Source organism: Ictalurus punctatus, chromosome 5, assembly GCF_001660625.3.
Source record: "Ictalurus punctatus breed USDA103 chromosome 5, Coco_2.0, whole genome shotgun sequence".
Classification (NCBI taxonomy): domain Eukaryota; kingdom Metazoa; phylum Chordata; class Actinopteri; order Siluriformes; family Ictaluridae; genus Ictalurus; species Ictalurus punctatus.
In genome coordinates this window covers 21,218,140-21,246,110 of record NC_030420.2, presented here as the reverse complement: position 1 = coordinate 21,246,110, position 27,971 = coordinate 21,218,140, and the positions used below count along the sequence as shown (strand labels likewise).

Genomic DNA, 27,971 nt, shown 5'->3' with positions numbered 1-27,971 from the left:
TTTAACGGAGCGTTCGAGCGCTGTGACACGCGCAGCAGAGAGACTGAGAGAGACGAGGCGGCTTTTAATCGTCCAGCCATCCAAACTAAACTGCGAACAGGTCAAGCTTTCCCTTGCAGTAGGAGCTGAAGCCCGACGCCAGAGTAATGGCGGTGCGGAGAGAAGGCGGTGATGATGCGGATGTCGGTCGCCGCGGCGCGCGCGAGCTCTCTGTAATAACGCGCGCGGAGCACTGATTATGCGCACGGGGCTGCGACCGCGCGTCCCAACAGTTCATTCGCATACTGAGAGAAAGACGGAGAGAAAGAGGCAACGCTGACCCCGGAACCCCTAACCTGAGTGAGTATTCAGGACTAAGCAGCTGTTTAATTAATGTAGCCTATGTCTGCATGTTTTGGATTATGCCTGCGTCTCGCGCTCATTCATCCTTGCACATCGAATGCTTTTGCGTTTATACATTCTTTGCGTGATAGCCTATAAATATAATAAAATGTGTAATGTAATGATTATAGTTGGTATATCTGTTCGAGTGTATTAAAAGGGCATGCACAGGTTTGAGACAGAAAAGGCGACGCACACACGTGTGCATCCGCATCGGTCTTTGTGATGCTGCGACCAATTAACCGATTTTTACCGAGGCGACCTTTGATGTGAAAGCAAACGAGGCGGGGACGTTCTGCCATTCTGTGGAAACGTTTCAGCTGTGTGTTAGGCTTACCGGCGTGATCTGGTCACGCAAAAAGCGCCGTTCATGCAATTGCCGCCTTGTGTAGTCTGTAAAGCGAAGGAAAGCCGCTTTCCGTTTTTCTGTGAAAGCTCGCGACGCGTCTGCACCGCGCGGACATTTTGACTTTGAGCTTATTTCCCGAGCGCATAGGGAGATACGACATATTTGGAGACGAAATTGTGTGGCCTGTGTGTCTGCAACAATGATTAATGCATGCTGTTCAGTGGCGACCATATAGAGCAGTAAGGGTTTCAGCTCTGACCTGTTTGGTTGAGCTGAGTGAAGCACTGCAGTCCAATACAGAGCGACTGGAGGAGGATGAGACATGCTAGGGTCATGTGCAAGGCCAAGGATGGAGACAAGCAGATGTAAAATGTGGGCGTGGGTCTTGAAGTGCTCAAATCAGAGCCCGTTTTGCATATTTTAAGCGCACATAAGAGCTAAGAGGACAGAATGGTCTGAAGGAGCCAGAAAGCCCTGGAGCCAGGCAGCTCAATGAAATAAGCTTCCAGGAGGCAATATTGGTGAGGAATTGAGGAAATTGGCTTTTTAAAAAATTTATTTATTTATTTTATTTTTTTTAACCAAAGGTAAAATACCTTTGTAACAGAAATAGCCTGTTGATGTGCGAGATATCATATGTCTATTTTGTGTACATTTCAGTATAAGGTCAACAGTCGGGTGAGTAATGTTGCATCCTTAAAAAGAAGGCTCCCTTTGGTTGTTAAATTAATTCCAACTACTACTTTCGTTGTAAGAACACCTCTATGAGGTGTTTCACCTTCTCAAAGAAATCTCTCCTAGGATTAAGTCCTCATCAGTCTATGACAGTAAGGCAAAAGTCAGCATGCATGCTTGTTTATGTAAAGAAGAAGGTTGACCAGCACAGAACATGTGCTAATTAATAAACATTAATTATACAAGCACACACAAACACCCCTAGAAAACATCAACATAAATTCCCAGAGGGGTCCAAGGCCCAGATGAGGAGAACAGTCCTACATGTTAATTGTACAACCTGGAGAGAAGGAAAAACCATAGCTGGGATCTGATTAATCATTCTCATGCTTTGTTCTACTGCCTCCCAGTGGGAATCGGCACCTTTTTTTCTGTCTGCTTATTTAGGGATACTCTGACATTCCTCAGACTTCAATTCGTGAATGGATTCCTGAACCATGCCCTTGAATTTACTGAAATACTATAATTACAGTCAGGAAGCTCTTAGGCCTGACAGATGTGACTACAGCAACTGGCTATTTGAATGACATTTAGATTGCACATATGAAAGCAGCCAAGCAGATACACATCCTAAGAGATTATCCGAAAGAATCATCAGATGCGAGGAAATGTGTTTAATCTTTAGACTTCCCTGGAAGCAAAATATGGCAGAAAAATATTACCCCCCTTTCATTTCAGTTTAAGTAATCTGCTAAATATCACTGCCACTGCCACTATATGCATACATATGAGCAGCTACATTTTTTCACTGGCGAGAGCTCATTTATTACCTGTAGCTGAGTGATAAGCAGTGTGTTCAATCAACTAGTGTGCTGTGTGCTGATGGAACTTTCCATGAAGTCTTCTTTTGTTTAATTTGGAGCAGACAAGCAAACATGGTGTCTGACTGATGAATGGTACCCAGAAATAAGAAAAATGCAGTGTGAAATAAGAAAAATCCACTTGTGTGTATGTGCTTGCATATAATAAGACAACAATAATTATTTCACATCTTGCATCTTCCATTCTAGGGATTTTTAAAGATGGTTTTGGAGCCATGGTTACATGCTCAGTCCAGCTTGGCTGTTTGATGTGACATTCTATGTGAGTACTCTTTCATCTTGTTTTTGTTTTGGCTATTTTTTTCTGGCACAAGTGTACTTTAATGGAGTTTTTAAAAAAATAAGAATTGGTTTTAAATATTATTTTGCAAACATTATTGTGTAAATGTATGTGTGGATCTGTTTCATGATACAGACACCCATTGCAGGCTTCTCAGTGCTTCCTGACTGCTATGGTTTGGGGTCAATGTTAAGGGCCAAGAAGATGGGAATCACTTATGATTTTATAGTCCATCCAATAGAAGTAGGCTTCTAGTGTTACTTAAACATGTCTTCGGCAGACATAGTGTGCATTGTATAGTAAATACATGGGTGGCGGCCTGGGAAACTCATTCCAGTGGTCAAATACTGACATTATCTACTACTGTATATGACGTTCTGAAAACTACAGGTTTTCATGAACGGAAATATGTCCACATCAGTATCTATCATATCACCTGAAGTAAAAGGTCACTTGTGGTATTTAAACTGTTCTGTGTTTGCTCTTACATCTGTACTAAAATTAATTCTGTGACTTCTGTTGCCTGTATTTCTCATATTTCTATTAGGTCATTTGTCCTCTGTCTTCTGTAGAAGTGTTTAAGTGCTTTCTCGATTACAATGGGACAGCACAGGTGCATTGCGGACAATTTGACAGGCGGCATCTGATGAGGAACTAAATTGAATAGGCTCATGTCCAAAACTCTGATAATAGCCTTACATTCACAAAAGCACTCTTAGCTAGCAAGGTTTTAGATATGTTTAGGCATGTTTTAACTACTGCGCTTGTTAAACTGGCTCTTTATCCAACATGATCTTTGCAGATATCATAGGCGAAGTTATGAATTGAATAAAAACATTTCCACATTGCTTTAATAAAATATATTTATCCGTGTTTAAAGTAGAGGTGTCAAAGTATTTCGTAAGCAGAAAAACACAAATTTTGGCCTAAAACTGAGTTTTTGTCATTTTTGGCTGTTTACCAGAAGTTAGCTGACAGGTTTTCCCCAGTCTGCCACACATACACTATATTTTAAGCAGTGACGTAGGTTTCATTTAAATGAGACACACTACTCATAACACCCTACTCATCTTATGTATAACGTTTTCTGCTAAATATTAACAGCAACATTTTTGGCAGTTAAATGCATTATTTGATCAAGTTATTTCGCTAAGGATACAACGTTGCATTAACCAACAATAAGATGTGTAAAATATTTTTACTTTTTTACTTATAGAGTGAGGAATGTAATGGATAAATTACTGAGAAATGAGAAACTTTAAATGAAAGTATAGGTAATTAGTTAAAATCTCATTTATAAGTCGGAAATGGGTATTTCATATGAAATTACTTTATATTACTTTATTATAAGTTTACTAGTCATATGCATGAATAACACTTCACAGGTTGCCAACAAATTAATCAGAAATAGAATATAATTGGATAACCAGTATTTACCATTATCTAGATTTTGACTTGCTCCCTAGCCATTTAGTTTAGCTACTGGAATTGATTCTAACATAACCTGACATTAGCAAAGAAAAGACTTAGTTAACAATAGGCAAATTACCCCTTAATGTTAGCAAATTAGTGAAACTTACCTCAATATGCTTTTTCGAATTAGATGTAGTTAATACCTTCTAGGGAGACCCCTCATTTTATATGAGTCTTTGCTTAGTCCAGCATATTGAAACATTTTAATGAGGTAAGACCTTTTAAAGCCTGAATAAAATGTAAGGAGTAAACAGTAACGATTAAGACAAAATTACTGAAGTATTTTCTACCTGTTAGTATTTCGATAAGGAAGGATATAAAATAACTGAGTAGGATGTAAAGCACCAGAGTGTTTTTACAGGATAAAAGCAGATGAAAATGCCAAATCATGTACAATAAAAATTAAATGTAAGAATACACATCACTGTCAAAAGAAGGAAACTGATTCTGTTTACCTGTCCATGTAGACTGTTTCCCTCATTTTTGCCTGCTATAATGTTGCATTACAGCACAATTTCAGAAGCAAAGAGTTTCATTAGTTAATATATTTGTTAATCCCAAACACTGCCTGCATGACCGTACCTAATGACAAATACTAGCAACTAGCTAGTTACTGCTAACAAACTATCTTTAATAATAATAATTCCTTAGATTTATATAGCACTTTTCTAGGCACTCAAAGTGCTTTACATTGTACTGGGGGGAATTTCCTCAACCACCACCAGTGTGTAGCATCCACCTGGATGATGCGACAGCAGCCATAGTGCAACAGAATGCCCACCACACACCAGCTACTAGGGGAGAGGAGAAAGTGATGTATCAAATTCAGACATGAAAGGGGACATGAAAGATAAGAACCAATGGGGGGATTTCGCCAGGACACCGGGGTTATACCCCCACTTTTTACAAGATGTGTTCTCGGATTTTTAATGACCACAGAGAGTCAGGACCTCCGTTTCAAGACCATTCTAATTTTACAGTATAGTGTCCCCATCACTATACTGGGGCATTAGGCCCCACACAGATCACAGGTTGAGCACCCCCTACTGGCCTCACTAATGCCTGTGGCAGCAGCATCTTTAGTTTAAAACCGAGTGTGAATATCCTGATATGTACAACTCGCAGTAAATGCTGTCCACACACTCCCAGCATGAGTCTGACACAGGCACAGCATGCAACATTGTTTTCGAGCATGAAAACGGACGCTAGAATTAAAAACTGAACAAATCTACTTAATTCAGCATGAATGAGTCAGAGTTGCAGCACAGATCAGCAGGAGTCAGATTTCATTTAGCACGTGACGAAAGTGAGGCGATCTGACCGACAGGAAGAGCGAGGCGAGCTGACCGACAGGAAGAGCGAGGCGAACTGACCGACAGGAGGCGAAATGACCGACAGAAAGAGCGAGGCGAGCTGACCAACAGGAAGAGTGAGGCAAACTGACCGAGAGGAAGAGCGAGGCTAGCTGACCGACAGGAAGAGCGAGGCGAGCTGACCGACAGGAAGAGCGAGGTGAGCTGACCAACAGGAGGCGAACTGACCGACAGGAAGAGCGAGGCGATCTGACCGACAGGAAGGGCGAGGCGAACTGACCGACAGGAAGGGCGAGGCGAACTGACCAATAGGACGAGCAAGGCGAGCTGACCAACAGGAAGAGCAAGGTAAACTGACCAACAAGAAGAGCGAGGCGAGCTGACTGACAGGAAGAGTGAAGCGAGCTGACTGACAGGAAGAGTGAGGCGAGCTGACTGACAGGATGATGGCGGACGATTTGGTTTAATATAAGCGAGTTTGTCATTGTAATGTTTTGTTGTTGTTGTGTTTTTCATTAAGAATAATAATGAACCCACCATTCAAGCAATTTGAAAGCAGAAGTGAAATGCGCACGGCCGCACAGGCGATATAAAAGCGATATAAAAGCGAGGGGAAAAAGAGGTAAACGCACCAACGAAGTGCCAAAGCCCCCTTTCACAGCAACTTACTTCTGGCAGTCTCTGCAGACAGGGTTGCCATCTTCTATTAAGTTTCCCTCAGTGTTTTTATAAAATCCCTAATATGACCACACTTCGGATTTGGTCCTCTTGGAAGGTTGTGAAATCTCCCAAGCGCCGTCACTGCCTTCCGCCATGTTCTCTAACTGAACTAAATGATCACAGTAAGCCTAGTGACAACCGTCCATCACTTCATAGTCAAATATAAAACCTGTTTAAATGATTTCAGTGTGTGTATCAGTACCTTTTGTACATTTTCTGTACATTTGAATAATACCGTGATAATACTGATAATCGTGATAGCTTTATAAATTTTCATGCTGTTGCATCTCTAGCTGTTAGCTAGATGCCTGAGATAACAGCAACAAGTCTTACATGCTGAACGATCTGTCAAATCTGCTTGATGATTGTTCACTGTCACTGCAATTTGGCATGGTGTGATTCATAGATTTGAACAACTAGTAACAGTGTGCTGCGGAGGCAGCACAAGCATGACAAGATTAGACATGGCTGACAATGACAAAGGCCAAGAACTCTGCTACAGTATGGTAGACTTGTTACTGTTGTCTCAGGCTTCTTCAAAAAAGTGCACCTTGGAACGAATATAAAGACGTTATAATTTAACCATTTCCCAGTGGAAAGTAGCAGCCAAAATAAAGAATGTAGACGTTTTATCATCTCCTTTCACTCAGAAATTCTTTGGAAATTGTAACTGTAATAATGTGTTGAGGGATGGGGTCGCTGCTGTCCCATTTTGCCTACTATTGCACTTCAGTTATTTATTTCGTTTTTCCCCCCACATGAAATTGGACTCCATAGAAGAAGGAGAAAAATAGAGGGAAGAGAGGAACAATGCGGCAACAGTCATGTCAGTCAAAAGTCTTGTCACTGGGCTTGGGGGACTAACATGCCAGTTTCATTCTTCCTCTGAAATCTAGGCCTTCACAGTAATTAAAACATGCCATTCCTCCATTGCTCTCTCTCTCTCTCTCTCTCTCTCTCTCTCTCTCTCTCTCTCTCTCTCTCTCTCTCCCTCTCTCTCTCTCTCCCTCTCTCTTGTTCTCTCTATTCTCTCTCTAGGGTAGTAATTGGCAGCAGAAATGGGAGCTCATATCTAACTCTGTGATGAAAGTTTGCCGTTGTTACGTGATCTGATTTCTGCTCTGGTACATTGACAATAAAGGAACTTGATTCATCTGCTAGTGACATTATTATTTCTGTTTGGAATCTTTAATGGTTCTGGGTATTTTCTAGAGAGTGTAGTAATGGTGTGACTATATAACAGTATGACATTTTAAACAAATGTTCTTCTACAGCTTCTTTATACCATGCCAGTATTGACAATATCACAAAAATGTTATATCTAGGTGCATTCATCCATTAAGTGATACGACTGTATCTTTAAAGTAGTGTTCCCAACTTGTGCTGTTTATTCAGATTGGCATTCATATCATCATCTTTGAATATACACTATTTTAAGAAGAATGGCTTTCTTTCGATTGGATTCTTGTATTTCATTCTCTGAGTTGAAATTTGGTGGGAATTTAACTCATTCTCCAAAATATCCATGATTATTAATGTCAGCAAACATGATCTTAACTTTGCTACTTGCTGTTATTTTCATCACACTTAACTGTGGACTAGTAGCAGCCTAAGATCCATATCCTACTCACAACTGAACAAAACAAAATTTTATGGACTCTTTTAGAAATTGAATAGAGATTTAGGCAAATAAATCATACAATGATAAGACATAATTGGTCATGTTATGACAGAGAAAACTAAAGAGGCCAAATTCAATCCATCCATCCATCTTCTATACCACTTATCCTTTTCAGGGTCACAGGGAACCTGGAGCCTATCCCAGGGAGCATGGGGCACAAGGCAGGGTACACCCGGGACAGGGTGCCAATCAATCGCAGGGCACACTCATATACACATTCACACACTACAGACACTTTGGACATGGCAATCAGCCTACCATGCATGTCTTTGGACTGGGGGAGGAAACCCACGCAGCACAGGGAGAACATACAAACTCCACACACACAGGGAATCAAACCCCCGACCCTGGAGGTGTGAGGCAAACGTACTAACCACTAAGCCACCATGCGCCTCCCAAATTTAATTTTAAACTTTAATATTATCGAATATAAGTGAAGCATGAAAATAACTGAAGCTTAACAAAAGGTAATTTGATTGCAAATTATGCAAATTATTTATTACTTCAATTTCTATGTTGGCTTTAAGTCACAGAATTTAGGTTTCCAAAAACTGAACGTACAGTATTTTGCAAAGAAGTATTTTCTTTTTGCTGTTTATTATCCCATGACTCTGGGATTGAGTTAAAATTTTCTTAGTATAGAAAATTTAGGCAGGAAAACCAGTCAAGGAGGCAAAGCAATTATTTTACAATTGGCTTTGTCATTTAATATTCTTTTTTTTTCACCCAGTGTTTGTGTTTAAACAGGTAATGTAATCATTTATCACAAGAAATTATAGCCATAATCATTTTCAAATATGGCCCATTCCTATTAGCTAGTTTAGCCAGTGATAGTGTTGGCTTTGCTAGCTAGCTAACAGATACTTGAAGACTTTGTTTATTTCAAAATGCTTGACTAAAATTCTTGAAAAATTGTTAAACTTTTAATAAAATGGGTAAGAACATTAGGTACGAACTGAGGCCAAGTTAAAGAGAAGCTAAACATTATTAAACAATAATAAACAGTCAAATCTGTCCAGGCTGCCTTCACTATTCTTATATCCAAATTCCACACAGTGTGCTGTATGTTTTAAATGAAATTGGCTAAGTCACCCTTTTGCATAAGCTTTACTATAATTATTATTAAAGCAACTTGCTTCTTTTAACAAACTAGGGCTACACATATTCAACGGTCTACAGGGCTACAGCTATATACTGCTGAATTCCTAAGCAAAGCTAGATAACTTTAGACAAATCAATCTGTAGTTACATAGTTAGGGGCAAGTTGAGCTGGCTGTGTTTATTTATTTGCTTGTTTATTAATTTTGGGTGGTATGGTTATCATGTAGTAGTGGTGTCGCGGTTTGAAATTTTCACGGTATGATAATGTGATGATGAAGTACTCAGTACTGCTAGGAGTGGCAGCAGAGTCACAATATAATATGTTTACAATAGTAGTGGATTACACAGCCAAAGGATTTTCAGTACAGTCCCCTGCAAAGAGAAATAAAGGTTGCTGTAGATGTGATTTAGGGGGAGTCCAGCGGGAGGAAGTGCAAAATTTTAAGGATGAGGTGGAAATACATTTTAATTGCTTTTTTGATAAAGTCAGTGGCGAGGTAACTATCTGATCTTACACTGTGACTAATTGTGAAGCTATAATATTGGAATAGCCCTATCATAGAATTTTATTTTATATCATCCCACCATCCACCATCCCCCAGCTGACCCCCCCCCCCCCTCCCCCCACCCCTGCCAACTTAAAGCTGATTATATTCATCACTTATACTCGTTGTGGTATTAGAGAGGAGACAGTGGGACAGACCTCACATTGGGGAAGCTGTGGAAAGTGTTCTTGTTAACCCTTTTATTTCATATATTATAAATGCTCCTTTCTAGAAAGCATGGAAGCTTTTTACTTTTCCTTTATGTAAATTTATCATTCTGATAATATATAAATATACTCTATAATATATAATTACTACATTATGATTTGCGATGTAGAATTGCATGTATGCGTAATTCTAAAATTTTCTATTCTGTATTGTAAGATTTCATTGGTATATGAATTTTTAATCCACAGAGCATTCTTTTACATAAAAGGCACTCAAGGTTCCTTACAGGATATGAATCAGCTGTTTTCAGTGCATGAATTATTATCGGTTGCTGTGTCATCACATGAATTAAAGATGAGCGGAACAGTTGATCTTGCTTAAATAATTGTTCATATTTTAAACATGTACTGTAAATGCTCGGTGTCGCTTTAATGGATTAGACAATTCTTTTTCTGGACTGCAAATGAAACCTAAAAGTAGAGACAACGCAGCAGGCACATGATTCTAGATCATCCCTGACTGTGACGATGCAGTTAAGCTGTAGGGGGAATTGGATATTTGCTGGTTAATTTGACCATTATGAAATAGAATACAACTGTGAGTCCTTAGATATGTATAGTGGAAAAAAAAAGTCCCATCTGCCAGCTGAAGATAATATTGTGACTTGAGCCACCAAACTTATATTCATTTATATTCTTATTGTCTCCTTAGAGTCCATGCCAACCTATACTAAGGTCTTATTAAGAGTGATGTCTTAAGGTATATTTGAATGCTGTACTGCTGTGTGAGGATGAGGATTAGAGCTTTATATGGGAGCACCCTAAGAAACCCTGTTAGAGCAGATGTGTGTGTATGTGTTTGTGTGTTGTATCAGCGTTCTGTTGTACACTGCCTGAGATTGGCAGGCCCTGAAAGACAAGATGATTACCCTGAATGTTGCACTGCAGTGGCAAGATGCCACTCCTTTTAGATAAAAAGAGAGAGAAAGGAAGAGGTGGCAAGGGAGGAGGACAGGCAAAGGAAAGAAGGAAAATTGGTTAAGGGGGATGAGAGGTGGAGTTTCACAATTCTTTCTGCTTGAGCAAAAGTGCTAGAGTGAGGGATTATAAGAATCAGTAGGGCTGTAGAGCATATGCCAGTTGGCTGATTGTCATCTCTGAGAAGACACATCTGTTTGAGGAAATTTTCAGCAACTATTCCATGCCCTGCACATTTTGAAGAGTGTACAGCAATACCTTTACCACTCCTGGAATAGGTCGCAGCAGAAAAAGTCCAAATTTCCATCTGCATGTTTCACCCTAGTAGCTCGTCAACATTACTGGATCAAGAGCAATAGGTTGAGAATGTATCTCACAAAATTTAAAGTCTTCCTCTCTGAATTAGTGTGTATTTACTAAGGCAGGAGAACTGTTTCGAATGCCCTGCCATACTTGCCATACATGCCCTACAACCTGGCCAATTGTCAGGCTTTGACACTATTAGTAGAGATGTCATTTCAGGTTGAAATGACAAAAATAACATTAGATATACATCCCAAGATCAGCAGACAAAATCTAAAAAAAAGGCCAAAATAGCAACCAACTAAGCAGACATGGGCAAAACAGTAGAGAAACTAAAAATGTGCAAACAATAGCAGGATTCACACATGTGGTTACAGACCAGATAGCAAATAATAAAGGCTTAGTGATGCTGTGCAGTGAAGCACAAATAAGAAAAACAAAGTATGGATGGAAAGTATATGTATATACACTTATAGGGTTTAATGTGTAACAATCCAATGACAGTGCGCTAGAGCGATTGTAGTTAGAGGAAGCCAGAGAATTGGGCATGGTGGTCGACTGTGGATTCTGGAAGCTGGAATTCCCAGAGAGCTGGACGATAGTGACAGTAACAATACTAACCTATAGGTGGCGTCATTAATTCTGCTGACTGCTTTAAACGGACCAGTGTAACATTTCAGTTTATCATTTCCCGTTTAAAACCTGCTTACTTATCCCACTAGTTCCTGCAAAACATCTTGTAACCCAAAAGACACTTATGCCAGTTATCAATTAACATTATCACGCTAACATATTAGACTCACATTATTTCACTCATTGATGGAGTTGCCTGGTGATGGGGCACCTCACGGCTGTTCTTGAAATTGGATTCCCTCCTACAAAAAATTTAAAAAATAAAATAAAATCAATAAATCACAGAAGTGCTTGGCACTCCATCTGGTCAAATTAATGGTGTGTTCATATCCAGTGTGGTTACTGATGAAGCATGTACTCTCTTGCAGATACATGCACAATTGTGTGTGCCCACACACAAGTATATGATAATGCTGATGCTAAGATATGATAAGCACTCTGGCACTAATTTGCAAATAATATCTAGTACCAAAAATACAGCATAATACATGGTGGCACTGTCATTTTATGATAATAGATAACTAAGAATGGGTATTAGTATTTACCTAGTCTCAGCCTCAGATGCTCTAGTTATGGTTGCTTATACACTTATCTTACAGGTTACAGTCTGATTGGCTCCCCACAAATAGATTTTTTTCCAAATAAGAAATAGGTACTAGAATTAAGTCATGAAAAGTATCAGGTGCAAGCCTAATTAAACCCAGGTTATTACTTTTTCTGCCTTTATTTTTTACTATTCTGCTCAATAGTAGTAATAGTAATACAGTTGTTTGTAAAGAATATTACAGATCCTCCTAATAGGACCAATCAGGTCCCAATTTCATTACTGCCTGTAATGTAAACTATAAAGAGAAGCTCAGTCTGTTTTTTGCAGGGCATTGCAGAAATGCAGATAAACAAATATTCTACACTGTCAAGGAGTTGCATAATTAAATGTAGGAGACCTGTATCCACCCTGTCTAGCCCATTGAGTCAGTAAGAAAGATAAGCAGCTGTGGTAAAAGACTGTGATCGCTCTTCAGAACAGCTGCTTTCCCCATAGTGTTTAAATATAAGCAGAAAATTAAAGGAAGGGTTGAATGAGGAGAGACAGTTTTTCATTTTGACAGAATGCAGAAAGGAGTTTTGTATTTGTGAGAGAAGACGTGTGGGTAATATTTACAGCAGCAGGCCCAGGATTGCTTAATTGTAAATTTAAGGTTTAATTAGGGGATATTTTACTGTGGAGCACTATCTGGATCCTTCTAAAACACATTCACATTGTCCATTTGGTTGAAGAAATGACACTGTTACCAGATTGCTGTCTTACAGTCAAGCATTTAAAGCTGTATCTGCCATTGGCCTATGCTGTATAGGTCTATAGGGTGTTGGGAAGATGGAAGACTGCTTAGATTATAGAGATTGCTATGGTATACTGATATCTTCCTGTAATCCCTGTGATCCTTTAGTGGATGTAACAGGAAAACTAGTTTCTGAGGTTGGTTGTGCACTTGTTCTAGAACTTTTCATCCTACAGTAAGATTCAAGAGATCTGCTGTGGATCACTTGTTAATGAAGTGATGTGTTGTATCTTTTGGAGTTCAGGTGCAGAAGACATGCAGCATTTGAGACTGAATGTCCTGTGTGTTTACTTGTCTGTGAAAAACCCATCAAACTAACAAGAGTTTCCTTCCCCCTGAGAACAAGGAGACACCAAAAAAATAATAAATCCCCAGCCATGCTTTTCGACATCTTTTCACAGCAAGAAAACCTGCCTATGTACGAAAACATTTTTAGTCTTTGTCATGACTCATGGCTCACTTGGTTTCTAAGGAAAACAAGCCAGATGATTAAAACATGTTCATTTTGATTTCAACATCTACACACTGCCAAATTAAACTGTGATGAATAAACAAACAAGCATTCATACACACAAAGCAAGCAACCACCCCCCATCCCTCCTACACACACACACACACACACACACACACACACACACACACACACACTTCATGTTATTTTCAGTCAAGAGCTGTCGTGTGAAATTTGCTAACACTCATATTGCTATTACTGGTACTTGGGTAATGTTAAGGCTCATAATCATGAATAAAAAGCCTGTACATGGAATTATGAGCCAAATGTCCCATTCAGAACTATAATCTTATTCAGGGATATTCATTGGATTTGTCCAGCTGGCATGTAAAGGCACAGGAAGACACTATGGGCTAGAAGGAAAATAGGAGTACTATAAGAGAAGCTAGTTCACCACTCTGCGATGTCCTCTACTGAGAAGGTGGCTCTTGTGGCAGTACAGGATGGTATTGTATTGTAGCATATAGTGGTAGTGGGCTGATGAGACAAGGCATAGATTGAGTGATGAACTTATATTTCTGGGTCATGGTTACCCAGGCATTGTAGCATATGCAATAGGGTAATTGGAGGAGGAGACCAATATGGGTGAAGAAGTTGATTACTTCATGTATTATCATGTATAACAATGATGCGTAAGTAACATAAATAACGAGATGATGTATAATGATGGATGCATAAGTAACACCCAAGGTATGTTGCATGGACCAAAAGAGTCTGCCATGAAGCAGTTTTTATTTAAGAATTTATCAGAAACTAATACAATATTGCATTTTGTTGATTAAAATGATTTTAATGCAGTTTCATTTTCATTGAAATGTATGCTAACACAGTGCTAATTGTTTCATGTGGTAATAACTCGACATTTATGTGATCCCTCTATGTTTTAGTCATTATCACTATCAGGGGTTAAATTAGAGTGGAATGAACAGAAGTCAAGCTTGGTTTAGAAGCCAAGCTTGACTTCTTGGAACAGATGACAAGTTTGGATTGAGTGAACAGCAAGCAGAGCTGTCTTCTGGTACTATAATTCAATTCAGTTGTAACTCATATTTAGTACAATCTTAATTAAATCCATTAAATGATTAGACATAATAAATTGTGCTGACACACAACCACTGGACAGCTGCTAAAGTTAGACTCCCATGACTCCTCCCCTTCCAACCTTTTTTGATTATTCAAGTTTATATTCACTGTGTTTATAGCTAGGAATCCTCTATTCTTGCTGTTTTTTTGTTTTGTTTTGTTTTCTTTTCTTTTCTTTACAAGTTAAGTCTCAGTCAGCGGTTGTTAAGTGCCATGTTAATACATTTGCTCATTAGAGAAAGGTGTGTTTATTTTCTTTATTTTATTTATTATAATAGAAAAGACTGAGATGGTATTTTGATGCCAACTTGAATATTAAAAACTTAAGATCTGGCTGCGAGACTGTATTCAAGTTAAATTAAGCCTTTAGGACAGAACTAGATTAAAAATGTGTTTTAATCACATTTTAGTATTAGTAATAACATCTAAATTGGATGGTACTATTCCATACATGATACTGTATATTGTTTACTGAATTAAAGATAACGTAGAGTAAAATAGTTAACGTAGGTGTTATTTTAAAGTAGATCTATAACACTCCTTTCAGCAAAATAACAATGGATGATGTAATTTTGTATCATTCTAAAAGTAAAATACTAATACTAACAAATTACAACATATGGCAGTGGACTGTACGTTGCTGTTCCACAGCTTGAATGTTTCCTGTAGTGTAGGCACTGGAATTAGCATAGGCAGGGTATAGCATTGGGTTCTTCATAAAGTTTGTTAAGATCTGATTCTGCCTTGTGAAACTACGTTTTCCACCATCTTGCCTATGGATTGTACTAAATGCAGAGTCTCCATTACAATAGGCATGCATCCTATTTCCAAGTAGGAAAAGCAGACATACACATTGGCAGGTTTGGTGCCTAATGGTTGAGAATCCGTCAGCATGAAAAGATCAAAATCGCCTCCTGAACTGTGGAGCTGAGGATAATAGTGTCAGCCAGGGGCTGACTGACAGCCAATATGGAGAAAATGACAGTAAGTGTGAGACAAAAGAAAGATAGATGGAGCAGGGATTCCTCTCCTCTCTCACATGGTTCAATGAAGGAGGATCCAAGGATTCAAATGTTGCTGTTTGATCTAAATGGAACAAATGTGCACAAATGAAGAGCTTACTTCTTCCCTTCCTCTCTTTTTTACCTCAGATCCTGTGAAGCTTATACCCAGTTTTTGCTAGTGTGCGTGCCTGTGGCCGAGAGTGGGAGTGTACAAGCGAGCTTGTGTGAGCACTCTCACATGGCCTCGATGCAGGACGGGGTGAACTTCACTGCTCCCCCCTACGGCAAAGTGTTGCTGCTCGGGGCCATCGCTGCTGCCTCGGCTTTCGTCGTCACCATCCTGATTGTCGTGCTATGTGTGGGCTGCCACAGGTGAGCGACAGATGGGAATAACTGTAACTTTGAACACACACACACACACACACACACTCATATTCAGATATACAGTGGGTTTGGGAAGTATTCAGACCCCTTCATTTTTTTTCACACTTTTTTGTTTTATAGATTCAGTTTTAAATGGATTAAATTGACTTTTTGGACCATCAGTCTATACATAATAATCTAACTTTTTAGAAATTTTTGCAACTTTAATTAAAAAATCGGAAACTGTAGTGCCTAATTTAGATAAGTACTCTGACCCTTGTGGAAACCTTGGGCAGCAATTACAGCTTCGATTATTTTTGGGTAAGTCTCTGCAATGATTGTACACCTGGATTTGGACAGTTTCTCCTATTTTTTCCCACCAGATCCTCTCAAGATCAATCACAATCTTTTAAATTAAATTTATAATACAATAACGTGCAAAAAGTGAATGGGGTCTGAATACTTTCTGAACTCACTGTAAATATAAAGCACAGGCCATTTGCTATGTTTAAGCAGAGGCCATTTGGATATGGCACATCCAAATGGACTGTGATTGAATACAGCACTAAGCTACAGTCTGTCTAATGAATTATAGATGTGTTTCCCTGCCTGCTTGACGAGGACTCTTTTCATGTCTAGTCTTTGGAATCTGACGCTTTATCCGTGATACCCAGAGTCTTATGTAATGCTAGAGTGAAATTTAGAGGGAATTCAGACATTTGAAAGTTGTTCTTCCACTAAGAGTAAACTATTTTTTATATTTCTGCCCAATGATGCTTTGCGAAAAGAAAAAAAAAAGCGTTTAGGCAAGAAAGTAACGCTCCAGAGCTTTCACCAAGAAGCACTGGGTGTGTAGATAATATTAGCATCTGAGTGTAAAGGGAGCTTTGATGCTGTGCACTGTATGTACTATATAATAATCATGATAAATGATGTCTGTGTGTAAGGCTTTATTGCAGCATATTGTAATATGCTATGTGATTTAGCTGAAGACTTCACTGTAAGAAAATGACTGGCCACAGAGTTGCCAGTAAAATACTGTATAATTTTACAATCAACAATTGTAAACATATTTAGGATAAAGTACTGTAATGTCCTACATAGTGTAGAATAACACGTTATACTGTAATGTCCTACATAGTATAGAATAACATGTAATCCATTCAATTCAATTCAATTCAATTTTATTTGTATAGTGCTTTTTACAATAGACATTGTCTCAAAGCAGCTTTACACAAATATATAAACACGCCATACAGATATTAAAAGTGCGAATTTATCCCAATTGAGCAAGCTGGTGGTGACGGTGGCAAGGAAAAACTACCTAAGATGTTAAGAGGAAGAAACCTTGAGAGGAACCAGACTCAGAAGGGAACCCATCCTCATTTGGGTAACAACAGATAGTGTGAAAAAGTTCATTATCGCTTTATGTAATCCAGTGCATTTGCTCATTTGCCTGATGTTTTTTTTTAAAGAAGTGATGTACAATTGATACAGGTTACAGCTGATCTGAAGGTTAAGGGTCTTGCTCAAGAACCCAAGCATAGCAGTTTTGACGTGCTGGGATTTGAACGTAATACTTTGTAACTCAAAGCCTTAAACGCTGAGCCAGCACAACCAGCCTGAGTAATTTCATTCAATGCAATCTTTTAGTGCAAGTTAATTCAGTATTAGAAGTAATTGAATCAATGTAAACTAGTTCAGCATGTTGTGGTAGCTCAAATATTAAGGCTTTGAATTGCAGCTCAAAAGGTTGTGTGACCAAATCCCACCACTGCCAAACTGCTATGGTTAGGACCTTGAGCATGACCCCTAACCTTCAGCTCAGTTGTTTCTTGCATCAATTGTAAGTTACTTTTTTTTTTTAATGAGCAAATATAATGGATTATGTGTTACAATATACTATGCAAGATATTGCAATACTTTACTGTAAATATGCGTACAATTGTTTATTGTAAAAAATGTGTAAAGTACTTAATTGGCAAACCTGTTGCCAGTAAATTACTGTAAAAATTGTCTGTCAGTTTGTTACAGTCTTGGCATGAAAGCTTTTCTTGTCTTGAGATTCAAACACTGGTTATACTTGGTTGTTTTATCTTGAGTATTAGGATTGTAGTATATACAAAAAAAAAAAAACAAGACACGTTTAAAACAGATTTAAATCGCTCAAAATATTTCAGGTGACCTAAGGTTTATTTTAGCCAGATATTACAAAAGAAAATGCATCCATCTCTCCAAGCCAAACTTAACCAAAATCCCTTCCATTACTTGTTTATTTTGCACAACATAACTGCAAATTGAATCATAGGGGGCAAAGAGTTCTCATCCTAATCATGAACCAACCATCTATTATTGATAGAGACTGACAGACAATCAGTGTGTTTGTGCTCACTGTGTGTTTAACAGGAAGGGGAAGAGTCACAATGGTACTGGTGAAGAGAGAAAGCACAGACTCATGGACATGGTAACCATCTCTTTAATTTTCCCAGTTGCAATAAAGCTATTTCCTTGTTATGTCTGTCTTTAGACTGCATTGACAGGTGAGAAAATTGGGATCTGGACACTGATGGCTGCATTCAAACTTGGTGATATAAATAGGCATCTTATTTATAGATAATTTAGTATTCAGTTAGCTTGTGAATTTTAGGGTGAATTACAGTGTTATTGGAATGCAGTTCATGTCTCTGAGTTTGCCAGACTTTTATTGTGTAGAGGTGATGGACAAGGAGCTCAACTGCATTTAGATCACTCCAATAAGCTCTTGTCTTAAAAAGATTGTTAAATAAGGACTGATTAAGGTCTGCAATTTCTTTGCTTGCAGTTGCAATATAATTTAATTTGTCAAAGCAAATCTAATAGCAGTGTAATATATTAAAAAGATATTCATGCTCATAGTAATAAATTGTCCTAGGGTTTGATCCTCGGCTCAATTTACTGTCTGTGCGGAGTTTTGTATGGTCTGCCTGTGTGCATGCGGGTTTCCCCCAGGTTCTCTAGCTTCATCCTCCCAAATCATACTGAAATGTGTATTGAATATGCTAAAATTGCCCCTGGGTGAGAATGAGAGTGTGAATATTTGCGTTCATGGTGCCCTGCGATGCACTGGAGTCCTTTCCAAGCTGTATTCCCATCTTATGCCCAGTGTTCCTTGAATAAGCCTCCAGATCAACCACAACTCCGAACGTGATAAAGAAGTTATTGAACAATTAATGCATAAACTAATTAATTCTTTAATATTTTATTTTTTAAATGCCATTCCACCATTTTTCTTTACATGTGGACTTGTTGTTATGGCACATAGTGGATAGCAGATAATGGACTTGTAATGCACAATAATGTGATTTATTCTCATGGTCAGACTAGTACATAACTGAGACACGCAGCTGTTTTGGACAACCTCTCCTCTTTGTGTCCAACTGTCTAGCAGGCCTGAAGTCCAGAGATAATTATGTCTGAAAACCAGTATGTGCAATTTCTATATTAATTTCTCAGCACACCTGTATAATTCAACTTAGTTGAAGCATATTACTTTATTATTGACCAATTAGACTTTTTTTTTAAGTGTTCTCACCTGTCAAATGCCACTTTTAAGCTCCACACACAAATTATATTATATTTTTTTTGCCAATATTTACAGTATAAATATATTATATTTATACAAATATACTGTGGTCTTTATAGTAGAAGCCTTACCTTGATCTATTCTACTTTTTACTCTTCTTTTATAATGATAAACAATTCATACTATGATCTACAACTCATATTAGGCTATATGCTGATAACGGTCTCTGTTTTTTTTAGAACATATTGCGGCAGTCAAAGCTGCGCTCCATCAGTAAGTCAGACACCAAGCTCCATGAGATGAACAGACTCAACTGCAATGGCAAAAGTATGTACATTCGCTTCTCACACTGCTTGATAGCGTTACCGAGGCCGCAGAGTCGCCTCAAATTCGGAGGTAGAGTCGGAGCATGCGGGATGGTATAAGTTTCATTTCGGGATACAATTCTTTTCTCTGTTCTTCTGTAGTAGAGCCACCCATAGATGTTTTTTCACTTTGTCAGGGTTGGCGCCGTCTGTGCCGCCTTTGCCTCTGCAGTTTAGCCCACAATGTTCTGTTCCTTTTTTTGATATAATATATATTCCATAATTCATCTAACTAAAATCAATGTTAAATCTTCAGAATCCTCCAAGAAGAACCGTCCAGCCAGCATGGACCTGCTCCTGCTGCCAAGCCGTCGCTCCAACTCCGACCTGCGAACTTCACAAGGCCGCCAGGTGCCACAGGTGCCCTCAGGAGAGGACGGAGAGCACACATACGCCGAGGTGGGCCGCCGCTCCTCCCCCACTCGCTGTCCTGAGGCCGCGCTCAGGGGGCGGGCTGGAGAGACGGACACTCCTGCCCCCCCAGCTGTTCCTGCCAATACCCCAGCACCACCCGATCCAGATGGGGACAGCCTGGATGGCGGAATTCCTGAGCCTGAGACCCTCCCTCAAGTAATGAACCCTCCCGCGCAGCCCCCGGAAACTGCTGAGTATGCGTGTATCAGGAAGGTTCGCAAGGTTGACAAAGCTGCCCAGAAGAGGGATAATGGCACTGAAACGGAGGAGGGGCTTGGGCAGGCACAGCGGCACAGTAGTGGAGAGATTCGGCATGCTCCGCCCAGTCATCCAGCTCCACCCCCACCACACCCACACAGTCAAAAGTTGCCACGCAAGAATGTGGAGGCTTTCAATCTTCCTTTCTTTCCAAAGGTAGGTGTGGAAACAGGTTGTTGTCATTACACTGAGGGAGATAAACCACATATCAGCCATGTGAAAAACTAATTGCCCCCTTAAACTTTAAATCTAGTTTAGCAGCAATACCTTTAGCAGCAGGTTTCCTCCCCCAGTCCAAAGACATGCATGGTAGGCTGATTGGCATGTCTAAAACTGTCCGTAGTGTGTGATAGGCTCCAGGTTCCTCGTGACCCTGAAAAGGAGTAAGCAGTAGAAGATGGACGAATGGATGGACCTTTAGCAGCAATAACTTCAACCAAACACTTCCGATGACTGGAGATCAGTCTTTCACTTATAGGACTAGGATTTACTCCTATGCTTTGGATCATTGTCTTGCTGCATAATCCAGTTGGGCTTGAGTTTTAACTTACAGACTGAAGACCAGATATTCTCCTTTTAGATTTTCTGATAGAGAGCAGAATTCATGTTTTTCTCAATTATTGCAAGTTGCCCAGGCCCTGAAGCAGCAAAGCATCCCCACACCATCACACTGCCACCACCATGCTTGACTGTAGGTATGATATTCTTTTTGTGGAATTATGTGTTTGGTTTACGCCAGATGTAACGGGATCTCTGTCTTCCAAACAGTTCCACTTTCGACTCATTAGTCCATAAAACATTCTCCCCAAAGGTTTGAGGATCATCAAGGTGTGTTTTGGCAAGATTGAGACAAGTCTTAATGATTTGGGTTAGCAGTGGTTTCGCCTTGCCATTCTTCCATGTATGCCATTTTTGCCCAGTGTCTTTCTGATAGTGGAGTCATGAACAGTGATCTTTTTTGATGCAAGAGAGGCCTGTAGGTCCTTTGATGTTGTCCTTGGCTCTTTTGTGATTTGCTGGATGAGTAGTTGCTGTGCTCTTGGAGGAATTTTTGAAGGTCGGCCACTTCTGGGAAGGTTCATTATTGAACTGAGTTTTTCCATTTGGAAATAATGGCTCTCACTGTTTTTCTTTCGAGTCCCAGAGCCTTTGAATAGCTTTGTAACCCTTCCCAGGCTGATGTATTTCAATCACCTTCTTCCTCATCATTTCTGTAATTTCTTTAAATTTTGACATAGTGTGTTACTGGGTAAGACCTTTTAACCTACTTCAAGCTGTTGAAAAAGTTCTCTTTAAGTGTTGATTTGATTGAACAGGGTTTGCAGTAATCAGGCCTGGTTGCATCTAGTCCAACTGAACCCCGTTATGCTACCATACCCAGTTGGTATTGGATAACTTTTTTGCTATAATAAATAGCATTATCATTTACAAACTGTATTGTGTGTTTACTCAGGTTGCCTTTGTTATATCTTAGATTTAGTTTTAATTTCTGAAACAATTTAGTATGAGATATACACAAAAACAAAAGAAATCATGATGGGGCAAATACTTTTTCACAGCACTATAAGTCATCTGGTTACTCAAGTTAGCTTGAGTAAATACAGTATATTACAAAAAAAATTTTTTGCATGTCTACAACTGGCACATCTGATCTGAACATGTTTTATTTCCTGTTCTGTTTTACTTTTCATTTTAATAATAGTCATAACTCCACGTTAATTATTTGCTGTTGGTGTTTCAGTAGCATGCTAGCTAATGGCTTACCTGTACATTTCTGCAGATTAGATATTGTTGAATTGAGTATATATTGAAATGCCAATACCTCCCCAGGTTGGCTCAGGTTGTTTCCTTTGAAGCATTTAAAACTGAAGATACCTGATAAATTGAACCAGGAATGCACCTCTATCACCACTGTCTCAGACATTGCTACTGGCTAAGCATTAGCACTTAAAGTGTAGACTTTCAGCAGGAAACTGCTTTTATTTTGATTGGGTCAAATTATTGGGGTGAATTATTTGAAATATGGACATGGCTTTTTAAAACTCTTTTTACCAGTGACTAAAAAATGGATTTTCTGCCTGTTTTGGGGAGCCTGTATTCAGCGTTGAATTTATTTGTGATGCCACACTCCACAGTAGTGGTTAATAGCTCATATGAAAGTAGACACTTGGGGCTTTAAGAAATTGCAGTTTTTCATAAGTATTTTTTAACCTAGCCTACTATGTTTAAATATTGTAATTTTATTGAGCCAGTTGTATACGGTGTATGCTCTGTAACAGTGATTAAAATGAGTGCAGTGAAGCTGAATATTTTATTATTTAAAAAACCCCACAAGTATAAGCACTATGATTTGATTATACTAAAGAAAAGTACCATTACATTGAACCATGTTCTCAAGTACTGTAACAAGAGTACATATAGTTTTGTTATTTTCTGTCCCTGCTAATTACACACTTCTGTGAAAACTCCTGACACTCATTCTTGTCCATTTGGCATTCCTGCTGAGGCAGAGCCAGAAGCCTTATGCCATACAGATGACGCAATACACAGAAACCCATATGCAATGCCTGTATTCCCGTCCTTCACATTCAGGTCATAGACATCCAGCGTCTTCCTACTGATACAAGATATATTTTCTCATAAACAAAACCCTGTAATTTTGCTATAAATATTCAGATGCAGAGCTTATACATTGCAGCTTCCTAGACAGTTTTTCACATTTGAGGGCTATACATTACCGTACTGATTTTTACTGTACAGTATTGTCATAAAAAGAAACATTGTAAATAAATAGAAGGAAAAATAAACTACGCTAGTATGTTGCGGTATTCACTTTTCTAATTTGCGCTCATGGGAATATGAGAAAAACTGCAAAGTATGGGTTATTGTTCCCTCCCCACTGCCAGGTTGGAGAAACGCATTAAGCTTCATGTCATTAGATCCACTGAGTGGTTATAGATGAGCTAGTCAGTCAACAGAGGGGAAGCCAGATGGATTGCTCTGACCGTAACACTCCATTAGAGGACATATTTCAAACTGGTGCTCTAAACCTCAGAAATATTATTAAAGAAAAGATTATTTCACAATAATCATTATACTGGTTAATCTGCTCCATTTGAATGTAAATTAAACCCTATTAAGCATTAATTACATTTGTTTAAAATTTGGGATATGTTTCTTTCTTTTGTCATACATACAGTATTTACATAGGCTCAGTAGTGAAGAAACTGGCACTGGTGGATTTCTTGCCACCGGCTTTTGCCAGTTGCTTTTTTTCACACTGATGATGTGACTCTGACAGGTCTCTTCTTTTAACTTTTTTCATAATGGAACTTCTCTTTTCTGATCTGTTCTGATCTGTTCTGGTAAACACAAGATGTCACCTGCCATACTTCAGCAACAATTCTGCAAAACTCATTACTAGGTTGAGAGGAGACCTCCACTGTACTCTATCAAAGATTAATTACCCATGTTTTTAAAAACCTATATAGGGAGTTAGACTGTAACAGATAATTATTAATTCAGTGAAACATTGTGTCCCCATACATTTCCTAGAGTGTGTATATTATTGCATAATCACCTGAAGCATAAGATTATCACAGCATTGCTGCTATACACACACTATATCATTCCAAAAATAAGGGCATTCTTTTTCTCTAAAATTGGCAAGTTTACCCAAGGAATAGGAATTCAATGTTTAGTGAATTGAGAAATGTTAAAAAATGACTTCAGTCGAGACTAACAATTAAGGTCTACTCTAATCAGGGAAGGCTAAAATCATCACTTTATTTAGGCATGTGGAGCACACCACATATTTATGTTTTAAAGATAATACTGGCTATGTCTATGTGTCTTTTATCTATAGGCTTATTCTAAGTGTGCCTGCCTTTAATAAATATCCCATTAGTAGATCCCATTTATAGAGACCCCACTGGGATTTGAGAGCAACCAGTTAACTTCTACAAAGGTTTAGGTTTCCTTATTTAATTATTACTCCCTCATTACTCTAATCTCACTGCTAGTTCATCATTTTGTTTGGTTTGCATCAGTAATAGTAATTAAACTCTAATAAAACATTTTTAAAAATCCAGGTTTTCAAAAACATTTGACTGCAATGTATATATCAAGGAGCGACAAGCTAGGATAGACCAGGATAGACCATGTGTCTTAGTAAGGTGTTGGACCATCACAAGCAACCAGAACAGTTTCACTGAGCCTTGGTTTTGATTCTGCAAGGGATTAACACCATTATTCCAAAAGATATTCCCTCAGTGTTTTGATGATGGTGATGTAGAATGTCAGTCCAAAATTTCCCAAAGTTACTCTGTTGGGTTGAGATCTGATGACTATTAAGATCATAAGATATGATTTATATCATTTTAATACTTATCAAACTATTTAATGACTCCGTATGCTCCGTAATTCTGGAAAAGACCACTCCGATCAGGATAGAAACGTTTCATCGTAGGATAAAGGTAATCAGTGAGTATAAGCTCATTTGGGGCAACTGGATTCAAACTATGCCAGCAGTATGCCCCCACAGCATAAAAGACCTGCTGTGGGTTTTTTTTTTTTTGCCATTTAAGTTGTCACCCATCTGTATATAGCCTATATATGAAAACATTTAAGATCTCATTTAAAAAACAACACTATTCATGGAAACCATGTTTTCACATTTCACAATGGTTATACATTTTAACATGACTTGTTAAAATGTATAATGTTATTTGAAATATTATTATATGTTAAATATATTATAAATATTACTATAAAATATTATCTTCATATGGCTATATAATGCCTCACACCTCACATAGCCTCACACCTCCAGGGTCGGGTGTTCGATTCCCACTGTGGCCCTGTGTGTGCGGAGTTTGCATGTTCTCCCCGTGCTGCAGGGGTTTCCTCCGGGTACTCTGGTTTCCTCCCCCAGTCCAAAGATATGCATGGTAGGCTGATTGGCATGTCCAAAACTGTCCGTAGTGTATGAATGGGTGTGTGAGTGTGTATGTGAGTGTGCCCTGCGATGGATTGGCACCCTGTCCAGGGTGTACCCCGCCTTGTGCCCGATGCTCCCTGGGGTAGGCTCCAGGTTTCCCCGTGACCCTGAAAAGGATTAAGCGGTATAGAAGATGGATTAATGGATGGATTGTCTCGATTCAGATTTAATATTATCCATCAATAATGTAGATTTTAAAGCAGAAACAGTCTGTATATGATAAGACAGCTCACTCTCTGTATTGTCTAATCAGGAGGCAGTGTTTATTGGAAATGGAGAGGAGTACATATGGAAACCTCCTGAAGACGATGACATCATGTTCCAGCCCAAGCACATAGGCCCTCTCAGCCCTCACATGGGAGAAAACATGGCATCTGGGGTACGTGAGTGTTTCTGCATTCAATCCCTTTTTCACTATAAAATGTTTTTCAAAGCTTTCACTTCATTTCTAGTCTATAAGTAGGTATAGATTAACTCAGACAAAGGTATTTATTGCTTCACCTTTTGCGACTCACAGTTGCTGTGTTGTTCTTCAGATCTCAGATATGTACTCTAAAGTCTGCAAACCAGGCAAGAAGAAAAGAGGCATGCCTGGCTCACCCACAGGTCCTAGGGATATTGGTGGTTATCGGACCTTGGCCCGAGGTGAACGTGATGGTGGCTTTAACGTGGTGGTGAAGCCACAGACATGGGCGCCACAGGAGGCAAAAGGCTCAAGGATGCCCCCTGGCTCAATGGAAGAGCACTGCTATGAAGCCATTGGTGCAGAGGAGAGCGACATGTCCTATGAAGCTGCAGAGGTTGGCGGAGGTGGAGGTGGAGGAGGAGGAGGATGGAAACGAGACAGGCCTCCACCCAATGCCAGCGCCACTCTCCGGCCCAAGAAGAGAAAGCCACAGCAGCCACAGCACCAGCCACCTCCGCCACCTCCCCCTCCCCAGCATACACCCAAGATGCAGCACCTGCCTGCCAAAGCACTCTTGCTGCCGGGCGAGAACCTCTACGAGAGCATCCCTGACCTGAAGCAGGGCTCAACCACATCCAGTACCACTACCATCTTCACTTTTAATGACGGAATGGAAATGTATGTCACTGGCCTGTAAGGGCTCAAACTTAAATCTCAAACGGAAAGACCCCCCATCTTATAGTTGAGGGGGAAAGAGACTTGACAAGGCAACAACTCTTCCTGCACTCATTCACACATCGTGTTTACATTTCAGCCCTTTGGTTCCTAAGTAGCCCCACACATTGCCTTAGAGAAGCAGTCTGGAAAAGGGGGCTTATCTTACAGGCAATATTATGCTAATGTTTTCAGTGAGGGATGCTATTGCATCATACATCAGTTTGGTAAACACACATTGCACTACCACTTCATGTAATACGGTGTATCAGTATTAATTGCCTGTGGATTGGGATTTGAAAGTGTGTTGGGAAGAAAGTGATAACACCAAGGAAAAGACTTAGGGAAAATCTTATCTCACTTAATCACATATCCTTCAAGAGTAGCAGACATCAAAATTCACAAATCACCAACATATCACCACATAGGGGAAGCCTGTTTAAGGTATACTCCAGAATCCTGTTTTTGATAGTACACTCACTTGTGCATTAGTTTCCGTCTAAGTTTCCATCGGAATTGCGGGTTTCTTTTGTTTCATTTTATGTTCATTCCAAAGCAAAGGACAAAATGAGCACAACTGTACTGAGCAGAAAGAATACTAAAATGGCACAGAGTACTTATACTCAATGTTTTAGAATATATTGACAGAGAAAAATTATGCAGTGGGAAAACAAGCCCCTTATTTTAGTGACAAGCCAATAGCAAAATATAACTATTAATGAAAGTCTGGCTAAGGCCACTATTGTTAAACCTTGTATTGTAGCTTGACAGTGAACATAAAAAATCCATAAGTTATTATAAAGGTATTTATGGATACATCCACAAGCTTTGGGAAAATATGTGGCACTATTTTTCTAGTGATGAAGCCTCTATTTCTTTAAGGGAAATAAATATAAAATATAGATATAAAAACAGTATTCCCATTCACTGAATCACAGAACTGCATATTGGTCTGCATATTCAAAAGCACAGAATCATATATTGCAAATTTCCTCTTCCAGCACTTAAATACATTATAGACTCCTTTTGAGAGTCCATTTGAAAAATGAGAGCTAAATTGAATTACATAATAATTACAATAGCAATTAAAAAAGCGATCCTAAAGAGAATTAGCAAAAGCTCAGGGAAAGTGAAAAATATATAAAGGTAATTGAATTAGTTGTACATGGAACTATTTTCCTCTAAGTGAAACAAAACAAAGAGTTTAGTGCATATTAGGCATCGGACCTTGCCCTTCAGAATGGTTTTTTAAAAGTTTTTGTTTTCATAGTATTATCTTTTTTTTTCTTTTAGATCATAACATAAACACCTAAATGGCTGTGTATGAAGTCACCACTGCCGTACAATACAGTACAATAATGTTTTACGTTGTTAATACTGTTAATGCACTTTGCCTGAGAAAAAAGATGCATGTATTAAAAAAAAACATACAAATGAAAAAAGGTGATGAAAAAAATCAAGTTATCTGGTGT

At 39.0% G+C, this 27,971-nt stretch overlaps 1 protein-coding gene across 2 annotated transcripts; it reads left to right on the top strand.

The window, feature by feature from the left end:
• On the top strand, positions 1 to 27,971 carry si:dkey-70p6.1 (uncharacterized protein LOC570575 homolog). 2 transcript variants are annotated; one of them, XM_017467277.3, is made up of 8 exons: positions 1 to 339; positions 2,476 to 2,548; positions 15,566 to 15,790; positions 18,188 to 18,245; positions 19,583 to 19,616; positions 19,965 to 20,536; positions 25,633 to 25,758; positions 25,916 to 27,971. In XM_017467277.3, exons 3-8 carry the CDS (start codon positions 15,657 to 15,659, stop codon positions 26,480 to 26,482), a joined length of 1,491 nt encoding a protein of 496 aa, XP_017322766.1. In that variant the 5' UTR covers positions 1 to 339; positions 2,476 to 2,548; positions 15,566 to 15,656; the 3' UTR covers positions 26,483 to 27,971. The 2 variants fall into 2 exon arrangements, with proteins under 2 accessions (XP_017322766.1, XP_017322765.1); XM_017467276.3 differs by having other exon boundaries at positions 19,583 to 19,670.

Coding starts and splice junctions, on each gene's coding strand:
- si:dkey-70p6.1 (XM_017467276.3), top strand. CDS start 15,657: ATGGCCTCGATGCAGGACGGGGTGAACTTCACTGCTCCCCCCTACGGC. Junction 18,246..19,582: donor AGCACAGACTCATGGACATG/GTAACCATCTCT, acceptor TGTTTTTTTTAG/AACATATTGCGGCAGTCAAA. Junction 19,671..19,964: donor ACTCAACTGCAATGGCAAAA/GTATGTACATTC, acceptor TTAAATCTTCAG/AATCCTCCAAGAAGAACCGT.